The 24,600-nt window shown below is 37.5% G+C and overlaps 1 protein-coding gene across 1 annotated transcript; it reads left to right on the forward strand.

Moving 5' to 3' along the window:
* Nucleotides 1-426: 426 nt before the first annotated feature.
* On the forward strand, nt 427-17,621 carry LOC124631518 (integrin alpha-4-like). The gene is made up of 26 exons (XM_047165953.1): nt 427-502; nt 2,324-2,474; nt 3,773-3,873; nt 4,319-4,386; nt 4,831-4,864; nt 4,942-5,055; nt 5,359-5,442; nt 5,638-5,718; nt 6,019-6,095; nt 7,112-7,321; nt 9,125-9,224; nt 9,657-9,854; nt 10,226-10,323; nt 10,465-10,552; nt 10,803-10,942; nt 11,322-11,524; nt 11,859-12,075; nt 12,683-12,840; nt 13,276-13,357; nt 13,463-13,558; nt 13,894-14,047; nt 14,404-14,485; nt 15,062-15,173; nt 15,464-15,535; nt 16,073-16,523; nt 17,388-17,621. Exons 1-25 carry the CDS (start codon nt 496-498, stop codon nt 16,163-16,165), a joined length of 2,820 nt encoding a protein of 939 aa, XP_047021909.1. The 5' UTR covers nt 427-495; the 3' UTR covers nt 16,166-16,523; nt 17,388-17,621.
* Nucleotides 17,622-24,600: the final 6,979 nt, after the last annotated feature.

Genomic DNA, 24,600 nt, shown 5'->3' on the forward strand with positions numbered 1-24,600 from the left:
TCTAAGTTCGGACGAAAATTATAAAAATAATAATGAGGTACTTAAGCACATCTAAGATTATTTTGTTCTTACTTATCTTCACTCATTTTTCGAATTTACTTAAAGAACATTTGTAAAAAACTTTCAGTTGCGAGTCAGACTCGCGCGGTTTGCGACCAACTCAACTTTGTCGGTGGAAAAGTATTGTTGATGAATATATAGTTTATCTTGTGGTCTCAATTACATCTTGTGCATTATTACAGATAGATGCTATCATACATTTTTAACGTTTCTTTTTCTATAACTTTTCTTTTCAACTGTCACTCCTCGTCAATCAGGTACCTAAACTTTTCCGCCAAAACCGGCCGAAACCGGCCGAGGACGAAACCGATTGGTCAGTCACTAATAATAACATTGTTGAAGAGGATAATAATTTACAATACCTATAAATAATTACATGAAGTAATCATAGTTCACGGACGGATTTTATTGTTTATGGACTAGCAAATCAGAATAATGAATTGTAAGAATTTATTTAATAATTGTTGTTTTTTAAATATGTTTTTGAATTCAAATATTATTTTAAAGTTGTGCGTTGTAACTATTTTTTTTAAGTTTGTGCTATTAATCGATTTGAATGTTAATTAGTTGGTGTTTCTTTGATATTTGATTTGTGGTTTCTGCAATTGTGTTACAGATTGGAAAATGAAGTGATAATAATAACGAAATTAAAATTAGCTACATTATAAGTTTTTTTTTATTCATCAAAGTCTATCATTGACTGTTCCGTGGAAATACCAATTCTAGGACATTTTGGACCGCAAGATTTTTTGTTCAAGACCAAATATTTTCAAGGGAGGTCGCACCAGGAGGCGGCCGACATAATGACGCGCGGGGTTGCGACAGTCATCGAGAGGATCCAGCTGCTGGGCCTGGAGGTGGCCTTGCACAAATCCGAGGCCATGTGCTTTCATGGGCTTCGGAACGCGCCACCTTCAGGCTCCCAGGTCACGGTGGGGGGGGTTACCATCGGCGTCGAGAGGGCGATGAAGTACCTAGGACTCGTCCTCGACGGCCGGTGGAACTTCGTCGAACATTTCCGACGTTTGGGCCCCAAACTGGAGAAGACAGGTGCTGCCTTCAAGCGGCTCCTGCCCAACCTGGGAGGCCCAAACGCCCCCTGCCGTAAACTCTACGCGGGAGTCTTGCGGTCCATGGCCCTTTACGGGGCCCCGGTATGGGCACGTTCGGTACGGCCGCGGGCTGTACACTACCTGAACGTGCCCCAAAGGGTGATAGCCATTAGGCTAATCCGGGGGTACCGCACGATTTCCCGCGAAGCAGCTGGCCTACTTGCTGGACTGCCACCGTGGGATCTGGAGGCGAGGGTCTTCTTGCGCCTGTACGACTGGCGCGAGGAGGCTCAGCGCCGGGGAGAAACCCCGTTGCCGCGGCAAGTTGTCGCGCAGCGGGCGGAGCTCCGGCGCGATCTCATGGTGGCCTGGAGGGAGCGACTGTCGCAACCCAGTGCAGGGCACGCCACCATCGTGGCGGTAAGTCCCCTCTTTGAGGAGTGGCTCGGGAGGAGTCACGGCGCCCTCACGTACCGCATGACGCAGGTCCTCACCGGACACGGTTGTTTCGGGAGGTACCTGCACCGCATCGGTCGTGAGGAGGCGCCCGGGTGTCACCATTGTGCGGACAGCCCCGAGGACACGGTGGACCACACAGTCCAGGTGTGCCCCGCATGGGAAGGGCACCGCCGGGTCCTCGTCGAGGCTTTGGGCGGCGGCGACCTCTCGCGTCCGGCCCTGGTTCAGGCCATGGTCCGGGGCGAGAGGGAATGGGATGCCGTCGCCTCCTTCTGCGAAGCGGTCATGCTCGAGAAGGAGGAGGCGGAACGCCAGAGAGTTCGCACCTCTCATCCCGGCCGCCGCGCTGGACCAGGTAGACACCATGGGCGCCGGGTGTCGCGAGATGACTCCCGGCCACCGTAGGCGTGGGTCTGTGGGCGGTGAGTTCGGGTGGCTCATCGTCCCTCTGTCTTTCTAGACGACAGACCCGTGTCGACGGCGCGCGTTGTTCCACGCGCTCCTCAAAGAGATGTCAGCAACCCCAGCGGGGCCCAGCAGGGCCAAGGCCTGCCGGGGCTGCGGGTTGTTCGAAAGAGATACCGCGGCCCTGGTACATAAAAGGCCTATGACGGAACACGACGATTTTAGTCAGTAAGAGTCTGACACTCCCTCACCGCTGCTAACCCACAGCGGGAGGGGTCATTTGATGATTTTACGTCGCTAAAAAAAAAAAAAAAAAAAAAGACCAAATATTTTTTCTATTTTTTCAGTTCATATTTGGGTGATGCTCGCTCTAGCAGCATGGCCCAACGTTCAAGCAATCTATTTTACTGGAGTCAGAGAAGTTTTTGGACCCCCGAGGGCACTCCGTGAGAACTCATATTTTGGCTACAGCATCACCTACGATGAATATTATAAAAAGTGAGTTGGATTTCAATAATAATCGTTAATACATCCTACTAATATTATAAACGCGAAAGTTTGTATGTATGGATGTATGGATGTTTGTTACTCTTTCACGCAAAAACTACTGAATGGATTTTAATGAAACTTTACAATAATATAGCTTATACATCAGAATAACACATAGGCTACAATTTGTAAACATATTGTTCGAAACCTGCGCAGACGAAGTCGCGGGCACCAGCTAGTTATTTAATATTAAGTTTGAGGGCAGCTCTGTTCTGAATTTGAATGAGTTGTAGAGCCTCTCTTTTTTTAGAAATCAGCAAATTACCTTTAAGGTAGTAGTAAGTATCCGAATACTGCAGACTAAAAAAGCCTCTGACGGTTGACCCGATAGATGGCATTTTTTCTAAAGAAATTCTTGATTCTAATCAAAGACTTGCCAAATGCCAGTACCTTGTAAGGTACGTACTACCATCGATCTTCAAAATCATTTATGAGCCCAAAAAAACTATTGGTCTACTAACAGTTTGCAGTGTGCGTGTACTCTTAGAAAATCTCACGCGTTTCTTTCTTCACTATCCAAAAGTTATGCCAGCCATACTGGCTACGGTCTGCCGAAGAGACCAGAATGTGTGATTTAATAGACCTGTGCAGATTTTTGAACGCTACCAATTGTTCGGTTGACCTGCGCAGGCACCTGCGCAGGTAGTATCTACACAGATTACCTCTCCGGTAGACCGTAGCGTGTATGGCTGGCATTAGAATTGTGATCATAGGCCAGATGTATCGTATCAAAAACAAAATCTGCTTATTTAATAAATAATATAATGAAAAGTTATCACTACCACTCAAAATCAAAATCAAGTCAAAATCAAAACTAATTTATTCAAACTTGGCTGCAAAACAGCACTTTTCGAACGTCAAAAAAAATACATAATAATACACTGTAGGTAGAATCAGTTTGATTTAAGATGAATTCTAATGCCATTTCTATTTTCCTCACTATCATTGTACAGGAAAATACTGTGGGTAGGACCAACCTGACGATATTTTACCGGCCAAACCCGAATTCAGGATAAACTAGTTTGACCTAGGGCCTAGGCTATACTTACTAGATAAATAGATAGATATTCTTTATTAGGTACACCAATTTTAAATTTTTGAGGAAGATTAATTTGTGTTTACTTACTGTTTGTGCTATTCGTTCAATCAAATAAGGATGTCTTTAAAATACCTTATTTAGTACAAGGAAGTTATAAATATATTTGTATTTTTGAACATGACCTAATTGTTTTTAATTTAATTTTCAGATTAGTAATAAGTGCACCAAGAGAAAATGATATCGGTGAAGTATATGATTGCGATATAGAAAAACGCAAGTGTGAACCAATTTTCAGGAATATAACAAGATGTAAGTATATTTTTAATTAGCTGTTTCCCCGCGAAAAAATGTAGCCTATACTTATTACTCGGGAATAGTGTAGCAGAGACAGAGTAACAGAGAAAGAACTTCAAAGCGTGCAGGGTACCTACAAAATAAGTATGTAGAAGTATAAGTGTAGAAGTATAAATAGGTATGTAGTTTATCGGTTATGTTAACACCCTTTGAGCTAACCGACCATCATCGTCCTCCGAGCCTTTTTCCCAACTACACTTAGACTTAGAAAAGTTCCATTGGTACTTGCCTGACCTGGAATCGAACCCGCGCCCTTATACTTGAGAGGTTGGTTCTTTGCCCACTAGGCCACCACGACTTTTCGTTGGAGATCTAACCGACCGTTGTCCAGATATTATGCGATGTTTACCTACTATTCTTTGCAATGTTTAAAATTATCCACAGGACTTATGTTTTTCAGATTCGTCATCGTATACACATGATTATTGGTTTGGAGCGACTGTCAAAGCCGGACGAGACTTCGTTATGGTAAGTTTTTAGGTCTAAAGAATATACTTATTTCTCGAAAAGTTCCTTTTCTAATAAGACCTACCATTTAGTATGACTCTTCAAGTGATCCGACGGCTGGGTACTGTTTTGCAGCATTGGCATCAAAATTAGCAATGGCAGCCTCTTGGGCAGCGATGAGGAGTTTTTCGATGCCATCTTTTCATTATTATTTATATTTAATTTGAATAATTTTGTATATTATGCCGCTGCATATAAAATAAACTACATATACCTTTAAAAATAAATTATTGTTTAAAATCAATTGACCAAACTCCTCGGTCGAAGAATGAGCATTGTCATCCAGCGTGGCGTGCCAGCTGTGCTGCAGCAGCAGTGCTGCCAGCCTTTTGGGCACAGTCCTAGTCGATGAGATGAGACAGCGATGAGAATTTTATAATTATTTATTTTAATTTTTTATTTCAGATGTGTGCACCACGATATACACAGCATTATATACGTAAGATAACAATATATTGTTTAAAATTGTTGCTTAGATGTTATAATGTTTTTTTTTAATAATATAATATTTTTTAGGTTTCAATAGTTGGGTGACATGGGGAAAGTGTTTCCAACATTCAAAAGGCAAATTAAATGAGAAACCGACTATTTTAGAGAACGAAAGAATTATGGATTCGCCATCACCTATGGGTACGTACTTATCTAGAATTCGTTTAAAAGAAAAAACAATAAAACAGCTTAGATTACGATTTAAATTGCTTTTTTTTAAAATCGTTGTCCTAAACAGAAAGATAGGTACCATGCACCATCCAAAGAGGTAATGTCCTAAACTAAAATGCCTTGTATAAACACTAGTATTCAGCTGCATCTGGTCTGACTAGAAGCCTACCCCAACATAGTTGGGAAAAGGCTCGGAAGATGAATAAAATTGATGTGCTGTCGTTTTTACAATTAAAATGTGAAGGCTAATTTGTATAACGTTATGATTTACAGAAGCGACCATGGATTCCTTCGGTTGGAGTATTGACGTGGCTTCTGATGACTCCATCATTATTGGTGGGCCTGGCATGTTCCATGGTAAGTGGATTAATGGCGTAACTAATTTGCGTAGTTACTTGCATACCTTGATAAAAAGTATCCTAAAGCCTTTCGTGTCAAATAAACTCTAAAATATTTCTTCATATCGGATTGGAAGCTTCTGAAACTAGCGCTTTCAAACAAACAAAGTCTTCAGCCTTATAACACGAGTACAGATATTTCGTATCATTATAGGTCGAGCGATGGTTTACAAACCACATAAAAATGTACCCATATTCATGAAGAAAAGCCAGATAACTCCTGAATTTAATTTTGGTAAGTCCTTCACTGATCATCAAAGTCAAAGGTTTTGTGATTAAGTTGATGTTACAGGGCGACGTTATCGCTTAGCGATAAAGCCCTTAAAATATAGTATTAAAAAAACAGTGGTTGCAACACATCAATCAATTCTCAGGAGCCCTGATAGCTAGATAGTTGAAAATTTCAATGATGATGTGTGTAAAAAAATACTGCGAACTAGTATAAAATAAATATTGTAATGGCTATACAACAAACGTTATTTTTGCTTTTTATTTACATCCTTTTAAGGCTTGTTAATAAAATTGTGTTTCTCAGGGTATTCTGTCGCCAGTGGCACATTTATCAACCACAAAATGTTCTACGCCGTGAGCTCTACTTATGGATATGGGGAAGTAAGCGTATTTATCTAACCAGTATGAACTAATTATGCTATCAGTCAACCACGCTTAAAATTGCTTTATATAATCGCTGAGGCAATTTTTACAGTCTAGACTTCTAGATCAAAATCCTGAGGATAATCGTAGACGCTCCATGGTTTGTAACAAATCAGCAAATACACCACGACCTTGAGATCAGGACAGTCCGAGAAGAGATCAAACACTCAATGAAGTCCTACAGGAATAATCTGAAAAAACATCCAAACATTCTGACTGCGCAGTTAATGAGCCTTCCATTCGGAAGACTAAGGAGAAAGACTCCTAGAGATTTATAGGGATCTACAAGCTGTTGATTTGCATCCGTGCCATATTCAAGGAGGTAATTATGCTAATGATTCTCGACCCAAATCAATAAAAAAATTGGTACGTAATTTTTTTTCTTTATTTTTTTTTCGGAATTCCGCAAATGTCATCTAGCCTTATTTAAACTTGGCGCGTGTGTTACTGGCCTTAAAACCGTGCTGCGCCCTCACACAAACGCAAACACAAAGCATACGCAACGATCACTCATAAATTTCATTCATAAAATTGGATTACTTCTGAAATACCACGACATTACAATGACAAAAAATCAGTGCATATTAGTTATTTCCCATCTACTGTAATTCCAATCGATTATATACGTATTGTATGTCCTCCTCCTGAACTATGGCACAAATGCAAATCAACAGCTTGTATTTAACACGAAGGGAGCGGTCGCTGGACTGATTGCCCTACAAGACACAGTTTTTAAGTTCTTAACCCTATGCTGAATGTTCACATGAAACAGATTGCAATTAATAAATACAAAAAAAGAAGACTTCTAGAGCCTGAGAAAGGACACAGGCTACTTTTTAGGTTATTATTTCATGAAGAACCTGGATTTCTATTCAAGAGCACCTATGTTGTGAAAAATAAATCTGCTACAGAATCAACAAAACATTTTGAACACACTAAATATTTTCGAGTGACCTTATTTTCTATTCTCACAGGTACAGTTTTTCGAAAACGTATTATTCAAAGGGAAACTTAATAAGAAAGAAGACTATGACAAAGTAGGAACCATGTTCGGGGCCGTGCTCTGTGCTGCCAAGTTGACGACCGGCAGTAAAACGGACTTGCTTGTGGGAGCACCAGCCTTTGGCACGAATTCTGAAGATAATCTAGGAGCTGTTTACGTTTTTCTTGCCGGAAAACTGGACGTAAGTGGTTGTTTTTAGCATTTTTGTTGGCTTTTCCTTTTATTGTTGAAAATCTCCGCTAAATAACTCGTAGAAGCAAGCTGCTAATAGGCATGATGACAGTAATCAAAAATCATTAAAATAATATATTTATTAAATTAAACTTGAAGCTTGGAATATAAAACGCGCATTATTTTCTTTATTAATAATGTGATTAATATGTATTTTTATAAAATAAAATTACGAAATAAGGCAATCCGCCATGATATCTTGAACACCAATCAGAGCTCGTGACGTCATCTCTGAAAACAACTCGCGCGAAAGCGCGCGAACGTCACATTTCGTTATTGTGAACTTCCACTGCGATCTTTGTTTCTAATTAATTAATTGTTTATAACACGAGTTATGGAGCCCGGATTTATCAAGGCAAACAGCGCTATTTGCCTAGAATTGATATCATAATGCTGGGAAAGTTTTTGGCATCAAATAAAGATTTTTGTTCAGCTGAATTTAGAAATGTTAAAACTTCCATATAAGTATACTAGTTTAATTAAAAAACAATGAGAGATGAAACCTAACCTCGAAATAGTTATTTACATTATAAACTATGCTAGAATCTAGAGAACTATGTAATAATTTACATCAAAGTGATCTTCACAAAAATAAAGTTGTACCCTGGGCAATATTGCTTTTGAATCTCGCCTTGCAAGTTTAAGCCCCTTGTTTCGTATTTTTTTTATTGTGAGGAACGTACACAAATAACTTATCAGGAGTTGTTTCTGATTGAGGATGTGTTCTTACATTGGGGGACCCCACAACACCTATGCACTTTCGAATTCATTTTTAATAACACAAAAAACTTAATTATTGCACGAGCGTTGTTTACTTGCGTCTTGTAATTTCAGTCGTGACGTCACAAGTGACGACATGACACTGACAAGCGTTTTCGCGCCGGATTCAAAATGGACAGAGAAAAATGCAATTATTTGATAAAAAAACTTCGCATTTTCTTAAAATTAATAATTTTTCATATAAAATAGACGTATACCTACATCATACAAAGGAATTTAAAAATTTGTCATCATGCCTATTGCAACAGCTGACCGCACGTGCAGCGGCTGCTTGAAATCGGTCGATATCTGAGAGCGACTGTACGTGCTGCTGCCACTTCGATCCAGAACTATTTAATGTAAATACATACAGACCAGGGGCCCGATTCTCCCAAGTTAATATCGTCAAAATCGAATAGAAATTGAATCGCAATATGATCGGAATAGCAGTTTCAACCTTATCGGGCATTCTGCTACTAATATAAGACCAATCGTATTCCAACGACATTCGATTGGTTTGCGATTGGTAGGTACTGCTATTTTGGTGATTTTGATTTTGCTATTTGGTTTGGTCTATACGGTAGTTTGCTGTACAATCATTTTGCAATCGTAAATCATTTGCAGACAAAATGATTCATTATTGAATGACAGAAAAGGGTAAAAACGTTTATTTCAAAGAAAAAATAGCGGAATGCCACATACGTATCAATCGTAATCGAGTCGAGATTGGACCTCAGTCGAACGTGAATAGTATGTCGCTAAAGTAAAATTAGGAGAATCGGGCCCCAGTAGTGCAGTTTTAGTAATCTTAGCGCATTTCCGTGGGTTTAGAAATTTAGGACCGTGATGTGAAGGAATACTTGGACGCCTAAATTAATGTTCTTTTATACATGTTTAAATTTTTTATTTTTGTATATAGCCTTTTTTTTAAAGATAAGAAGGTAATTTAAGTATAGTGTTCAGAAATATAAACTAACTTTTTATTATTTTGCAGTACCCGCCAACATTTTCAAAGAAACTTGTTGGGCAGCCCGGTGCGCAATTCGGTAGTGCTATTATAAACCTGGGTGATTTGAACGGCGATAAGTGTGATGGTGAGTATTTTGGAAACTGATGACTACCTATAGGTCGTCTTAGTGAAATGACATGTCCCACTAACGGACTGACGGTGCACGGTGCTCTTAAAATACTTGGTGGGGAACATAATTCCAGCTTAGACGAGATATTTGTTTATTAAGGCAAAAAACACATTACACATTCGCAGCTCATTTATTAATGTTATTGACTTTAGAAGTCATATAATCAAAGAAATAAATAATAGAATGTGTGTGAGAAATGATGAATTTATGAATTAGAGCATCATAAAATGTTTGCAAGAGTTGCTATCACAGCTAGGTGAGCTTTCAGTTAAGGAGAAATAAACTGAGTTTAGTCGAACATACATATAAAACACAGTCGTATTTAAGTAATATAAAAAGTATACTTATAAAGAAAATAATTAAATTCTATGATGTTCTGTCCTGCAGAAATAGCAATTGGAGCACCTTTCGAAAATTCGGGCGAAGGTGCCGTGTATATATACAGTGGGGCTGATCTGGGCAGCCCTCAGAAGATGGTGAACCAATTGCAATACTTACAGAAGATAACTCCAGAAGCGAGCTACGCGAAATCCTTTGGCATGAGCCTCACGCCCTTGTTGGATTATGACCAAAACGGCTGTAAAGGTAAGTAATGAAAATTAAATTCTCCGTTACGATAAAATCACAGAGGAAGGAAACATGAGTGGAGATGTCATAAGGCAGTAGGTCAGGCGCCTTCTCTTAGGTCAAATACGTACGGTATGAGTGGCCATGTCATTCAGTTACGAGTAAACCAACGAGGCGATCGGGTTTCTTGACACAACTGTCGACGATTTTTGTTTTACAATAAATGGGCGGGTTTTCAAAGAAGGCGTATGACTGCGAAGCCAGTAACGGTCCACGTCTTCCAAACACCTGAATTTTGGTGACGTTACTTTGACGCTATTTGCTCTTATGACATCTCCGCACGTCGTATTGTTCTCCATGACTCAAACCCTTTTTATTTTTTCTTGCAGAGTTAGCAATCGGCTCGCCGTTCGTCAATAGCGTGCTTCTTCTGCGATGCATAGCTTCCGTCACTGTGACCACAAATGTAGAATTTCCCAATTTACAGGTGACCAAAACGTAACTTATTTTGCTAAAGTTTTTGAATGGATTATCAAATAAACAAATTAAAACAATTTATGACTAAAGTAAATATGAAAAATTAACACAACTGAAAACGGCATTATTTTGACACACGTTTTTTTTACAGAATCGTAGTATGTCTCATCAAACTAATTTTGAATTTGACCTTTGTTTAATCATCGACTATCCAACATTACCGGAAAAAGTTATAGCACGTAAGTAAATTATCATCCATACGGGAGAGCTTAAGGCTGTGCTGGACCAAGGGATATGGGGTTGCCCGGGTAACTGGGTTATGGCGGTCAGATAGGTAGTCGCTCCATGTAAAATACGAGTACTCAGCTGCCTCTGGTTAGACTAAAAATCGAACCCAACATAGTTGGGACGATGGCGGATGATAATGCTTCAAGCTTTGTTCTTCTTTATTTGGCATTCAAATTATTAACCAATATTCTGCTTTGACAGTGCTATCAACAACTGTAGAGATGACTCACTCTGAAGCCCACTTGGTAGCCAACAGCCCTGCAGGCTTCTACACATTTACAACCGCCTTGAATGAAAGAAAACGGGAGTACTGTAAAAAAGTACTATTTATTTTGCCCTTAGTGAGTACATTTTATTTTGTATGCTACTGTATACAGATGGCTCTTGAAAAATATGATTTCTTACATAGCTCTGACATTGTCGTTGAGCCACAAACTAAGCGCAGCTTGTATCTTGTGGCTCCTAATAATGTGGCTAACTAATTCAAATACTTGGATAAAAAGTAGCCCAGCTATAGCTCTCCTTTATAAATAGACTGAAGGATTTCTTTCAAACTCAAAATCATTTATTGACATTTGGCTGCAAAACAGCAATTTTTGATCGTCAAAAAATTACAGAAGACAGACCCGTTCCACTTCTTATGTGTTTTTGCTGGGAAGAATCGGCGTAACAAACTCCCCAAAAAACAAATATATTTATATACATAATTTGTTCTTCCAGCACGGCCACTACGAAACAGACATACAGTACCAGATAACTACGAGACTGCTAAATGATCCGAGGAACCTCAAAGATTTCAATAGCTCTCGTGTTATACTGAGTGACAAGAGCATCTTAAATATACAGGATTCTGTATGGGCTGCCGAATGTTCTGGGAAAATCTGTGTGCCTAGGCTTAGGATCGAACACAGCATCAGTTTTCAGTAAGTACATAATTTTGAAATATTCTCTTTGTTTTTTATAAAATCGTTATTAACTCTTTTTCTTCCTCTACATATAAATTATTTTGTTTTGTAATCTATATTGGACCACGGTTTTCTTGTGTTTAACCCACCATGTTCCTTCTTCAGTCATAAAGTTTACCAGAGTTCTGGTAACTCTTTCGAACAATCCCGCAGCCCCGGCAGACTTTGGCCCTAACGGGACGGTTTGATACCTACCTGCTTACATTTTCTTAAAGTAGCAGTTTATTTTGTCGTGTCGCTGAAATTGGTCTTTAGACTCAAATATTTTATACCACTTTCTTCTTTATTTTAGGTATCATGACCACGAATACATAATGGGTTCAAGTGAAGTAGAAAGTATCAAAATTACTGTGTACAACGATGGAGAGGCGGCCTACAATCCTTGTGTGCGGATCAACATCGTTGGGGTCCCTATATTCAAGCACCCCTACTCTTGTGAATTGGATAAATCGGTATCTGGAGTCTTGGTCTGCAAACCGCCCCATCCTCTCCTGTATGGTCAGACTTGGGTATGAATTTTATCTATAACTAGTCGTTTTCCCACGGTTTCACTCGCGTCCCTTGGGAATTATTGCCCTATCGGGATAAATATAGCTTATATACTCGATAAGTGTGTAGCTTTCCAACAGTAAAAGAGTTTTTCAGATCGGTTCAGTGGTTTTGAAGCCTTTGAAAAAAAAATACTTCCTCGTTATTTTGTTAGTATGTGTGATGATGTCCTCCTAGCCGATTATCGGCTACGGCGGCTGTTCTCATGTAAAGAGATTAGCCAACTACGCAGGACATATTAAAGTGCACGAGCATTTGCGCAGACACAGGTGCACTCACTATTCCTTCACTCTCATAACCCGATGGGACGGCAATCCGACACGACCGGTAAGAGATCAGGCGCAGGACCAACATTTACGTGCTCTCCGATGCACGGGTGTATCAATCACCAGCTTCCAGGCTCCGGGCTGCTTTGTGAAAGTCTTCTAAAACCCACAAAGCGATTTCGGCCCGACTCGGGAATCGAACCCGAGACCTCGTGCTCAGCAGCCGCACTTGCGACAGCTAGACCAACGAGGCAGTTGTGATATAGACGATATGTACAATGCATGGATGTTTATTCCTCAGGAAACCAGTGAAATTCTTTTGGAGACCAAAAGTCTGACTAGTTTGGTTAGACAAGTCGTGTTCGATCTGCAACTACTGAATGACTGTAAGAAAACTGACGAATATGCCAAAATGATGGTCGCTGTACCAGTGAGAGCTGAAGGAATAGCTGTGAAAGGGTTGGTTTCTTTGTTATAATAATTACTCTAATTTAGTTGAAATAGAATAAAAAAGTGAAGGAAAACATCTTGAGGAAACCTAGACTATAAAGTCTGAAATCACCAACCCGCATTGAGCAAGCGTGGTGATTAATGCTCAATCCTTCTCCGTGTGAGAGGAGGCCTGTGCCCAGCAGTGGGACGATAAAAAGGCTGTAACAGTAACAACAGTTGAAATAGTGCTCTTGATCCATGGTATGGAGAGATTCTACTAAAATTGCGCGCATACATATTACACGAACATTCTTCTGGGCTGGTAATTTATTCTGGTCGCCAAAGTCCTGCAAACTGGTGAAATCATAACTTTTGCATATAGTTTTTTTTTTAATAAGCAAATTGTTATTACTTTTTTGGGTTAATATGTTAAGACTGTTGATATGAACTGTTTGTTTTCAGTGAAACTGATATAGGTTCATATGTGAACATGACAGAACAAGACATTAAAGAAAATGGAAAGATACTGCAACATGTTTATTCGGTGAGAATTTTCACTTTTCTTAAAGCAGAAAAATGCAGATTTTTTTGAACAGACCAAAAATATTTCGACTTTGGCATAGATTGAAGATTACATTATTTCTTTCAGATAACGAACACAGGAAAAAGCAACTGGATGGAAGTCCATTGCACAGTGATTTTGCAGATTTTGCCACATATCCGTTATGAGGAGAATCCAGTCAAAGTGAGTAACATTTCAAACTTCTTGCTTCGCCCACATAATCGTCTCAAATTCATTTTTAGGTTTTTTTGTCTATTGGAATAGATTTAAAATTTGGAAATATTAGCCTAGGTCTTTTCTGGGTCTCTAGACTATCTGTGTACCAAACATTTCTAATCGGTTCACCATTTTCCTGTGAACTCCGAGAAGACAGACAGAGTTATTTTCGCATTTATAATATTGGTAAGATTGGTGACTTATTGCACTGGCATTTTCAAAGAACTCCTGTGAACTATGAAAAATTATTCTTCTTCATCAAGAACTTACAGGCTTTCAATGATTTTTTTTATTATTTTCAGCTTTACTGGTCCAAGGACGTACCTCCTACTGCTTGCGGCCTGCAATCTACAGATGAGAGGAAAATGAAATACCTCTGCACGATCCCTAGTTTATTGCCTAATAGACAGCCAGCTAAGATTTTCATACCTATGTTTATTGTTCCTAAAACTCTTGGTAAGTTAAGGACCAAGTTTTCACCTACAATATAAACGCCCGTTTTTTGACAAATACGCAATTTGAAAATTGAACTTGATTTATTGTAATAGTAAGCAGTTGTTTTTTTTGAAATTGATGTTTATGTGGTCGGTGAACTGCGGCTTTTATTTTTTGTTTTTAAAGAATTATGTACCTACTTCTGGGAAACTTATTCAGTTGATTGAGCTACAAGGAAACCTGTCGCGAGGTTTTTCTTGTCATTCTTTGCACATCTAATTATCAATTGTTTACAGCCCTTACTATTCGCTCGTATAACTGAGCGGAAAATCCACAAGTGAGAAAGCATTATACAAAAAATTGTATTCGTTTTACAGATGGAATTGTCAAAGACACGTCGAATGCTACAATCATGTCAATCATTCATGTTAAGCTGATTGACAACATTCTAGAAGAAAGGTAAAGAATATTTTTTTTCGTTTATTGATCGTATCTCGCAAATTTTTATATTGCTTTAAGTGTGTGCAGATTAAACAAACAACTAGAATGAACAAAGAACTGTATGTAGCTAGAAAACGAGTAGTGTTTCACAGAATTTTCGAATTGTTTTAATTTAAACAGACACAGAACACTGTTTCGTTGTGGTCTTGATAGAATTTCATAGTTGTAATTTTATTTATTTACTAAACACATGCACACAGGACCCGATATAATAATGGTGTACGAATGGTTAACAAATGGTACCTATTAATATTCATATCGTTAATTGCATATAATTACATAAAATTGAATTTTATATATTAGCACAAAAAATAGTTTATATATGTATATCGTTATGATGTATGTGTATTTGTATTTTCTATAGACCCTAATTACCTGAAATAAAGGAATCAATAAAATACAAAATTGTTGATGTACAGTACATACATAGGACATTCGGGCATTCTCTCATTTGGTTTAAAAGAGCCCTAAACTTCACTAAACAAAAAAATACATTAAATATGTTACTTTTATCAGCTATTTATTTTGTTTCAGTGTTCTAACAACCATAATGCTTCAAGAGGCGAAGGTGCCATTGGAGCTGATAGTTATAGCAGTTTGTGTCGGAATATTCCTCTTGTTCATCATCGCTGTCATACTTTATAGAGTGAGTACTTAGTATTATGTTCATTTTCGTCTACTATATTTACATTTATTTTCAGTTAAGTCATATGATCAATTATACCGCTTTTATTCCTCTCTGTGAGCCTTCATACTAATATTCACTCTCTATTAATTCATTCTTTTATAATTAGAGGTATTTCCATTTTCTAAGATCAAGGTCACTTTTCAAGGTGGTTTAGCCTCTTAAAGTTGTTTTTTCATATTGAAAATTGTGATGAACTTTTTGACCTTACAATAAAGCATATTTATAGGTAAACTGTTACATTCCCTCAGGTTGGTTTTCTGCGCCGTCAGAAGAAAGAAGAGCTGAGAAGATTAAAGAACCGTGTCAAGCGTCAGACCATTGTAAGTACATTAGTAAAACTTTTAAGACACTAAAATTCAAACAAAACCTAGACATCTCTTTTAGAAAAATAATAAGCGCTTAATTTTTAAATCGACCTCCAAAAAGGAGGGGACTTCGAATTCAGATTTTTATATTATTCTTATGGCATTGAATATCAGCATTTACATTGTGATATTACCCACTGATGGCATGCAATATACTAAATTGTCAATAATGACATCATTATCAGAATATCATGTAACTAGACGATCGCATGTAACTTGACTATTATTTAGAGTACCCGCTACCCGCCACTACCAACTTAAAGTCGGCCAGCAGAAATGAATGGTATGGATATCAGACCGACTAAAACCTTTGATAGAATTCACGATTTTCTTTTAAAAAAAAAAACAACTATTGGGCCAATTTATCAGCCGACTGTTTAGTCTGCAGTGTGGCAGTATTCTTAAGACCATTGTTTTATTTACTTCATTTATGTATTATATAATTATTTATATATTTTTGAGCTAATCAGATGAATTTTCTTTTTGATACAGCTAAGGCAGTCAATGCATGGATCAGCTGATCAAAAGGAGTGCCAAAGTAAAGAAGGAGTGGAAAACGCTGGTCTTATGGTTGAAGCCAAATAATCAAAGAAACCTAATGTATAATATTATAATGTTATGAATGTTTTTTATAAAATAGAACCAAAAGTATAACTTATACTAAATTTCGTTTAAATAAAGTATTTTTTTTTGTACTGGAATATGCTCTCAGTTTCACTGATAGACTTCGTGAAAAACTTATATTAATTACTTACTCTAATTTAGGAATTTTATATTCTGTCAGCATTAATCCTGCTTATTTGTTCGCTTATGTGGATTGAGTGGGCGCGGGTATTCTCCAAGCACGTGTTCGCACACAAAGGTTGCAATTTCGCGGATATTTAAGAAAAATGTTCGTATGAAATTCGTTACTGTTTTGTAGAAGAGGGAGTAGTGACATGGTATAGATAGTTCAACTCAGATTTGCGCGCGGCCCTATGTGTGCGTCGGCTTGTAAATATACAACTTTCATTTGTATGACAGTGACGTCGTCCGAGCATGACGTGTTCTTATCGCTTTTGTTATGGGTACAGTCGTTTACGAAAATGTCTAGTTCTTCACGGAGAAAACGTTTAAGGAGTCAGGTAGCGTTTCAAAAAATGAAACAACATTCAAAGCTTTTTATTATTACATTTTACAGTTTTTCATTATTTTCTCATACGTTTTTTCAAATTGACATTGACAGTATCTAAGAAATAAATGAGGTGAAATATCTAAGATGAATTAAATACTCCTTACATATTTTCTAGCTCGGGGTACGCGGACAATAAATAAAAGTGTGGACTAAGAATGTAAAAAAACGTATAATTTAGTATAATAATGTAAACAAAATGTGTGCGGAATTTTAAAAAATTATATTGCTTCGCATAATGTCGACCAAAATAAGACGGAAATAACGAAACTCATAAATGAACGTTTAAGTCAAATTGATGAAGGGATGTGGTATCATACTTGTCGACATGTACAAAAGAAAAAAGAAGAATACTATAGACATTTTGACATGGAGTCAGAATTTATAATTCACCTTGGAGAGTAGCGAATCCGAAAATTCATAATTTGATTTTTCAAGTAGCGATTCAGAATCATTATAAATATATAAACATTAAATTACGTAATAACTGTTTTTCTTTAAACAGCCGTATACAACCCCTAAATAACTGTATATTTGTACCCGACTGTACCTCTTGTCACGCACACAAAGTCACTGTATATGTACAAGGGTTACCCACACATAAGGCCGCGCGCAAGACTGAGTTGAACTTACTATAAATATTTTAATTCGAAAGTAACTGTCTGTCAATCTCCCGCACTTTCACGCTGAAACTACTGAAGAGATTGCGGCAATAAGTTATTTAAAATTAAACAATAGATTATATTTCTAGATTTTAATCATTTTTTAACCATCAAATAATTTAAATATAATATTTTACACTTATCGTATCTTGTCATCGATAATAGGCAGGCTCAAGAATTGCTTGTATAATAAAAACATTTAAATATTTTTAATACTTTTCTTTTAAATTCTAACCCTGTACAACACAACAAAAATATACAACTTGAAATTTCGCTCCACCCAATGAGAAATCTAGTCTAATAATTATAATCTGTCCCGCAGCTGGCCTTCGATTTGAGTGTTGTTACCAGTTTATACCATTGAGATGTTTATACTTAGCTTCATTACAAAATTATAAAAAGGATATTTATTGTTGGTTTGTACCCTAAAGACTCGACGAAACTACTCAATAGATTTAAAATCTTTTTTCACTGTTAGTAAGCTTCTTAATTCCCGCCGGACCTTTAAGCTAAGCGTCCACTTGTCGGTATCGTACGCAACGGACGCAACGCACGCAACGGATCGTAGTATTATTTATATAGAAACTCAAACAAGATGTGCGATGCGTACGATGCGGACAGGTGGACGCACTTGTTTGAGTTTCTATATAAATAATACTACGATCCGTTGCGTGCGATACGTCCGTTGCGTACGATACCGACAAGTGGACGCTTAGCTTTTGTGTTCACAGTGATAATCACACACAATGAATGAAATGAGTTATAATAAAAGTTTTTTTTTTAATGTCAACGCAAGCAGCACAACGGACAGAAATTAGTTATGATAAAACGAATAAAAAAGTATCACAGGAATATTCAACGTGCACTGTTCTCATCATCCTCCGAGCCTTTTTCCCAAACTATGTTGGGGTAGGCTTCCAGTCTAACCGGATACAGCTGAGTACCAGTGCTTTACAAGAAGCGACTGCCTATCTGACCTCCTCAACCCAGTTACCCGGGCAACCCGATACCCCTTGATTAGACTGGTGTCAGACTTACTGCACTGTTCACTGTACTTTACGTGCACTGTTCTATTAGAAAATAATTGGTTTTCCAATAATTAGTTCGGGTTAATTATAACTGAGTGTAATAATTGAAATGATCAAAATAATTATGTTTTCCATGTGTTTGTGTTCACGATTCGTTAGTGTGGTTTCATCTCTCTAGATCAGAGTTTTTTTTTTGGGATTTATGAAAATAGTTCTGAGATGTTTCACTGTTAATGTTAAACTGTTGATGCTTTTAAGATAGCTCGGTTGAACTTGCACAAAAAATTAAGGACACATACTTAAGGACTCTTGTATTGTAAGTTGTAAGTGTCCTTAAGTGTGTCCTTAATAAGGAGACAAACGTGGAAAAGTAATTCAAGATTAGTGTGACTTTTGAGGGAGGGTACTCGGAGGTATAATAGGAGTTTTAGGATTCTTTCAAATTCCTTCAATCTGCCTGTTGAGTGGTTGCGCCATCGGCACCGTATGCCGTAACGCACATTTTATAAATTTAAGCAAGAAAACAAGTCAACGTCCAAACGCAGGACGGCAAACGCACATTTGTTGCGCCGCAGCCGTACAGTTTGAAACAGCCTTTATCGGCCCAATTCGCTTACATAAATTGCTGCGACAGAAAGACTTACTTTAGACTGTAAGTAAGTTAAGTAACTTTAAAATTTTCCGGGATGTGTAAGGATGTTAAGATTTGACAAACATACAAAAGTTTATACGGAGGTATGATACTTATAAACTTCTTCATACCTCAGAGCACGTTTACGAATTAATCTTTAAAGTTATCGAGGAATCCATCACGTATTCTTCTTCAATCATTTAAGTACTTTCTCTGAAACATCGAGAGACATTTAATGAAGTCGTTAATTTTGAAAAGTTTCCTTGTAATCCTGTGAACGACAATTCGCTTTAACTTTATCAACTGTTTAATTTCTACGTTTCTAATGAAAAGTAAATTGGACGGAATCGGAATAAATTAAATGAGTTTTTTTGGTATTTAATTTTATAATTACTTGTGCAGTTATGAGATATTTTTTTCTTTGTTTCGTATTATGCCCGTACCGGCATAAAATATAGCCTATATTACACGGGAAGAGTCTAGCTTTCTAACAGTGAAAAATGACAGTTTCAGAATTTCAGTCATCAGTCATTTTCAAAACGATTTAGTAATTTCGGAGCCTTTGTATAAACAAAAAAATCTTCTGTATTATATTAGTATAGAAGTTAGATCAGATTGATATACCTACATTTCAGTGAAATTTTACAACAAGAGGAAACCATGAGGTACAATATTGGCATTCAGTCACCGAGTTATCTCTGCTGAAACCTGTCCAGGTACTTCAAGATATATTTACCGAATATTACACTTCAAAGGGAAAATCCATATCCCGCTTGCAATATACTCTAGGGTGCTCAGATCTCAGCATCATATTTGTAATGGTTTCGTATATCGCTTCCTAAGTCAATATTGCCATATTGTCCGATATCACTGTCAATATATCCCCCTTCAAAATGGACACTTATATAAACTTAAGTATATATACGTACTACATATATATTATATTTCTGATTATAGCGAAATTCCACGAAATTGTCGAACAAAAATATGTAGGTGTAGGCGCGAGTCCACTGCTAGCATGTGATCGCGCACAAAGGTTGCAACTTCGCGGACGTTTAAAAAATGTTCGCACGCAATTTTGTTGCTGCTCGCTAGAGCGAGTACACCAGAAGAAACATTTGCGACATTTGCGTCGTAACAGTGCCGCATTCCAGTGGAATTTCGCCTTTAAGGTTATATGTGAACCCTTGACGGTAGACGAAATAATTTAAGCCCCAGACACAAAATTATAGTTATCTCTTCCAAATCCTAATGGTTGGTGGTAATCCAAAGTAAAATGCATATGAATTTCTCATTAACCATTGAAAAAAATTGTGACGTTTATGCAGTCGGTGAACTAGTGCATTCATAGCGGAAGGGAAATATATTTTTAACAAGCTGTTTCGTAAAATGGTCAACACACTTCTGCCTATCCATACAAAAATGAGGAGATAAAAAACCCTTCACGGTGCAAAAAAATGTTAACGTCAAAAATCGTAAACAAGTGATATTGGAACAAAATTTTAGTGCCAATAACTTTCAAGTGGCCACTTATAAAATATTTTCAGCTGAAAACTATCACAGAATTACAATGAACGATTTTTTTTACAGATTTTCATGAGTTGTTAGCGAAGACGTGGTTTTGAATACAAATGGTAGATCGGCCCGGTGTTATTTTTTTATTTTAACTCTCCAAGGATCTTGCCCTTTTTGTAGTAGTTATAATAAAAAGTAATGATGACCGTTTCACACGGAAAATCATGTGAGAAGTGGGTGTTAAGTTTAGGGTGCGAGTCGTGTTTTGCATTTTAACTGATATTGTAAATGGGGATGGCTGTTTGTTTGTTTTTTATGCTTTCGCGATAAAATGTAACCAATTGAATTGAAAATCGGAGGGCGATAGAATTCTACAGGTGAGCATTTTGTATTTTGCTTTTATTACGTACTCGTACAATATTATACTTATGCCTGGTTAGTTAAAGTCGCATAGTTAACGATTGAGCGCAAATATTGTGTTACCGAGTTACATCCTGGCAAACTACTAAGTGACACTCCCATGGTTTGCGGGTGAAGGATGTATGTAAGAGGTGTGGATAAATGTGTGCATATAATTTGAACAACGGCTCCTAAATTAATTTCACTGAGAAATGTGATCTGGATTTATTAATGTATGTTTATTGCTGTATTGAAAGCATCAGCATACCTATCAAATAATGTCTACAGTAATATAGGCTCTGCTCGTGAGTCGTGACCCACTCTTCGAATGGAAACCACAAGTGTACCAAGATATGAAAGAATTATAATTGCCCAGGTGACGGTAGAGTTCCCCGCTTTTCCATGTGGACAATGGGACTGTCACGGACAAATTAGCCAGGTTATAGCTAATATATGTTACTTATTAGAACTTTATTTGTGGAATAATCCCGGAGCAGCACATGTTTACATGTTCCTATCGGTCCTTTGAGGAAAACTAACGGTGTTTGATGCAATAAACAAAAATATTTCCTCGTGTGTTTTATTACCGATCAATAATTGGGTAAAAAATATGACTGCTGTACATGGGGACTGCAGTCAGGATGTTCGAAATAGATGCAGAACTTTCATCATTAAAGTGGGAGAGCCATATCAGATTCTTCTCTTCTTCTTCCTCCTGCCCTGTTCCCAATTTTATTTGGGGTCGGCGCAATATGTCATCCTCTTCCATTTTCCCCTGTCACTCGTCATACTGACACTCACTCCCGTCCTATTCATGTCATCTTTCAGGCAATCCATCCATCTTTTCTTAGGTCTTCCTCTTCCTCTCCTACATTCATACAGCACACACTTTGTTGCATGCGTATCATCCCTCCTCAGAGCCATACCAGATTGTGAATATGTACTAATTATTGTACATTTTTTTTTTGTATGACACGGAGACTTGGCCGCTACTGAGGGTTCCTGAGCTTACCTATACGAGGACAATGTATATGTACATTCACATATACATGTATGGCTCACCAGCTTTTGTGAGCGCCTGAAGGGACATGGAAAACATTTAATCAAGAAGGGTCCACACTCCCTTTACTCCACACACTGCGAAAGGGGTGATTTGGCGATCCCCAACCAAAGAAGTAAGTACTTAAAGATGGAAGTCTATGAAAACATTCTTCATATTATAATCTTGTCAGCCGATCCTTGACCTACCAAAACGGATAAGGTCCATTTTCACTATTACGATTGCGATATCGTAAACGACAATATCTCGACGTTCGAGGGTAATGACCTACTTAAAACTGACTTTCTCGCATAAAACCACCCCTTAAATACCTAACGATAAAGCTTAAATATTCCTTCGACTTACATTGCGGGGTTTGATCGTTCCCACAACTGTTTGATGCAGAAGCGTCGAATAAAAACGGCAATGGATTTGAAAATATCTGTCGGAGCCAAAAAGTCGTTTTGTCTGGATATGGTTTGACAGGGTTTAAGGGTCGACAGTTTGTCGCAGTTTTTTATGATTTTATTTTACTTGGGATATCAGGCTAAATGTATGCCAAATTGGCAGTAATTTTCTAGTGCCAACCTTTTTGCATTAGGTAAAATTGAATAGTAGGCCTATATTAGAATATAATTCAGTAGATTATTGCTATGAGAACCAATATGAGTTTCAATGATTTTGAATTCGACATCAACTACTTTATCACATTAGGTACTTTTTAATGTGATAATTAACTCAAATAAAGTCGAAATAAATGTATTTTTATTCTTCATAAAATAAGTGCAATTTTTAAGGTAAGGACTCATTATCGAAAACATCGAAGAATGATACAAAAATCTAGTTACAACAATACGAAGATAAGTTCAATACTTCTTATTATAACCGAAGCAGATAACATAAAAATATAACTATTCTATACATAGACCAGAATATGTGAATGAAAAGGGCGCCCTCAATACTCCTCCGTGGCTTTTCAGCTAAAACGGTCACCGGCGTTACGGGCTGTTCCGGTAAATAGCTCGTCCGTTTTATAAAACACTTTTCTTAACAAACAACAACTTAAACATAACCTGTCTGTGTTGTGTGGGTTAAAATGTATTTGTGAGCGTAAGAAGTATTATAAACGTTTTGTATGCTTAGTTTTTAACACGCTTATATTATTATATAGGTAATTTTTGGATAATTAAAAAATAGCTGAAGAGACAGGTATTGGATTTCCAAATATTTCTGTAGATTTATCACCTTGTTAAAAAGGTTAATTTCAAATTAATATACTCACTTCCTAACTCATTTCTAGTCAGTTCAGTACTGCGATTCTATAAAATTCGATCAACAACTCGCATTTCACTTCGATTCGTAATGTCATTTCATACTTTAGGGGAGGTAGGGGAGGGATGGGCACTTTTTCACATTTATTGCATAAAAAATCAGATTTTACAGATAATCAACTTTTATTGCCATTTCTTATGTTTGGCTAGATAAAATCAAAGAGCTATCCTAAAAATTACAATCAGTTTCAACATTACGAGATATTTAAACGGTTTAAATAAAACCGTCGACACGTCAAAATTTTGTTTAGTCTGACATGCTTTAGTTGGTACTTACGTAGTGTTTAAAGTTGTTTTTTGCTTTTTATAGGGTTTATCGTTTATAACATTTTTATAGGGTTTTGTCATAATAATTGCGTACTTTTTTGGGTTGGGGGTTTTTTTAAATTTATAATTTTATTTTATTTCATGGTTTTTTAAAGGAGCTCCTTAATTTTTCCTTCTTTTTATGATGGGTTCGCTATATGCGATCTCAGCCAAAGGAAGCTGTTTAACAATCCTCATGACAAACTGGCTCTGGGAGAATTGCACAGATTGAGAAACAATAAAGATGGACCTTTGTTGATCCAGGGTTATATACCATTCTAGGGTTTCATCCGCCACATCCCATTTCCAGCATTAGGTTCTCGTCAATTAGAAACATGAAGAAAACTAGTCAAGACAAATTAAACGAGCCCAAACTCGATGGGTTTACTAAAAGGCAGTTCAGGGTTACGTCTCCTATCTTCGTGTCCTAACAGCAGACCAGCTCAGTGGTTCCAGAAGACATTAGTATTTCAAATTTTAGATCCCACATATGCTTGCAAGTAAACTGAGCGTGTAACATTCCTATCACACCTAACAAACGAGCTGATGACCTTGAAGACCTGAACCGATTTCCACCAAACATAGCTAAGAACACTCCCGAATGACATTCCTTTTAAACAAAAAAAACCGCATTACAATCGGATCATCCGTTTGGGAGCTACGATGCCACATACACACACACACACACACAGACACGTCAAACTTATAACACCCCGTCGTTTTTGCGTCGGGGGTTAAAAAGAATGGTTTGCGACGGGAAATTCCTAAAGATTTAATATAACGAGCAATACAAGAGGTATCAAAAGGTTAAAAAATAAAATTAACAGCTGATAAATATGGAGTCCCTAGATCAAGTTGGCAACGGTACCTGAAACAAGATTCTATAAAGGATTTTTAGCGCAGACTTATAACCTCACAAATTTTCACTGAAGAAGAAG

This window comes from Helicoverpa zea, chromosome 6 (genome assembly GCF_022581195.2).
Source record: "Helicoverpa zea isolate HzStark_Cry1AcR chromosome 6, ilHelZeax1.1, whole genome shotgun sequence".
Lineage (NCBI taxonomy): Eukaryota > Metazoa > Arthropoda > Insecta > Lepidoptera > Noctuidae > Helicoverpa > Helicoverpa zea.

What these genes read in the sequence shown, in the direction of transcription:
- LOC124631518 (XM_047165953.1), top strand. An exon ending in TCCTGTATGGTCAGACTTGG is followed by an intron (nt 12,076 to 12,682) that starts GTATGAATTTTA and finishes TTTATTCCTCAG; the next exon opens with GAAACCAGTGAAATTCTTTT. An exon ending in TCGCTGTCATACTTTATAGA is followed by an intron (nt 15,174 to 15,463) that starts GTGAGTACTTAG and finishes ACATTCCCTCAG; the next exon opens with GTTGGTTTTCTGCGCCGTCA.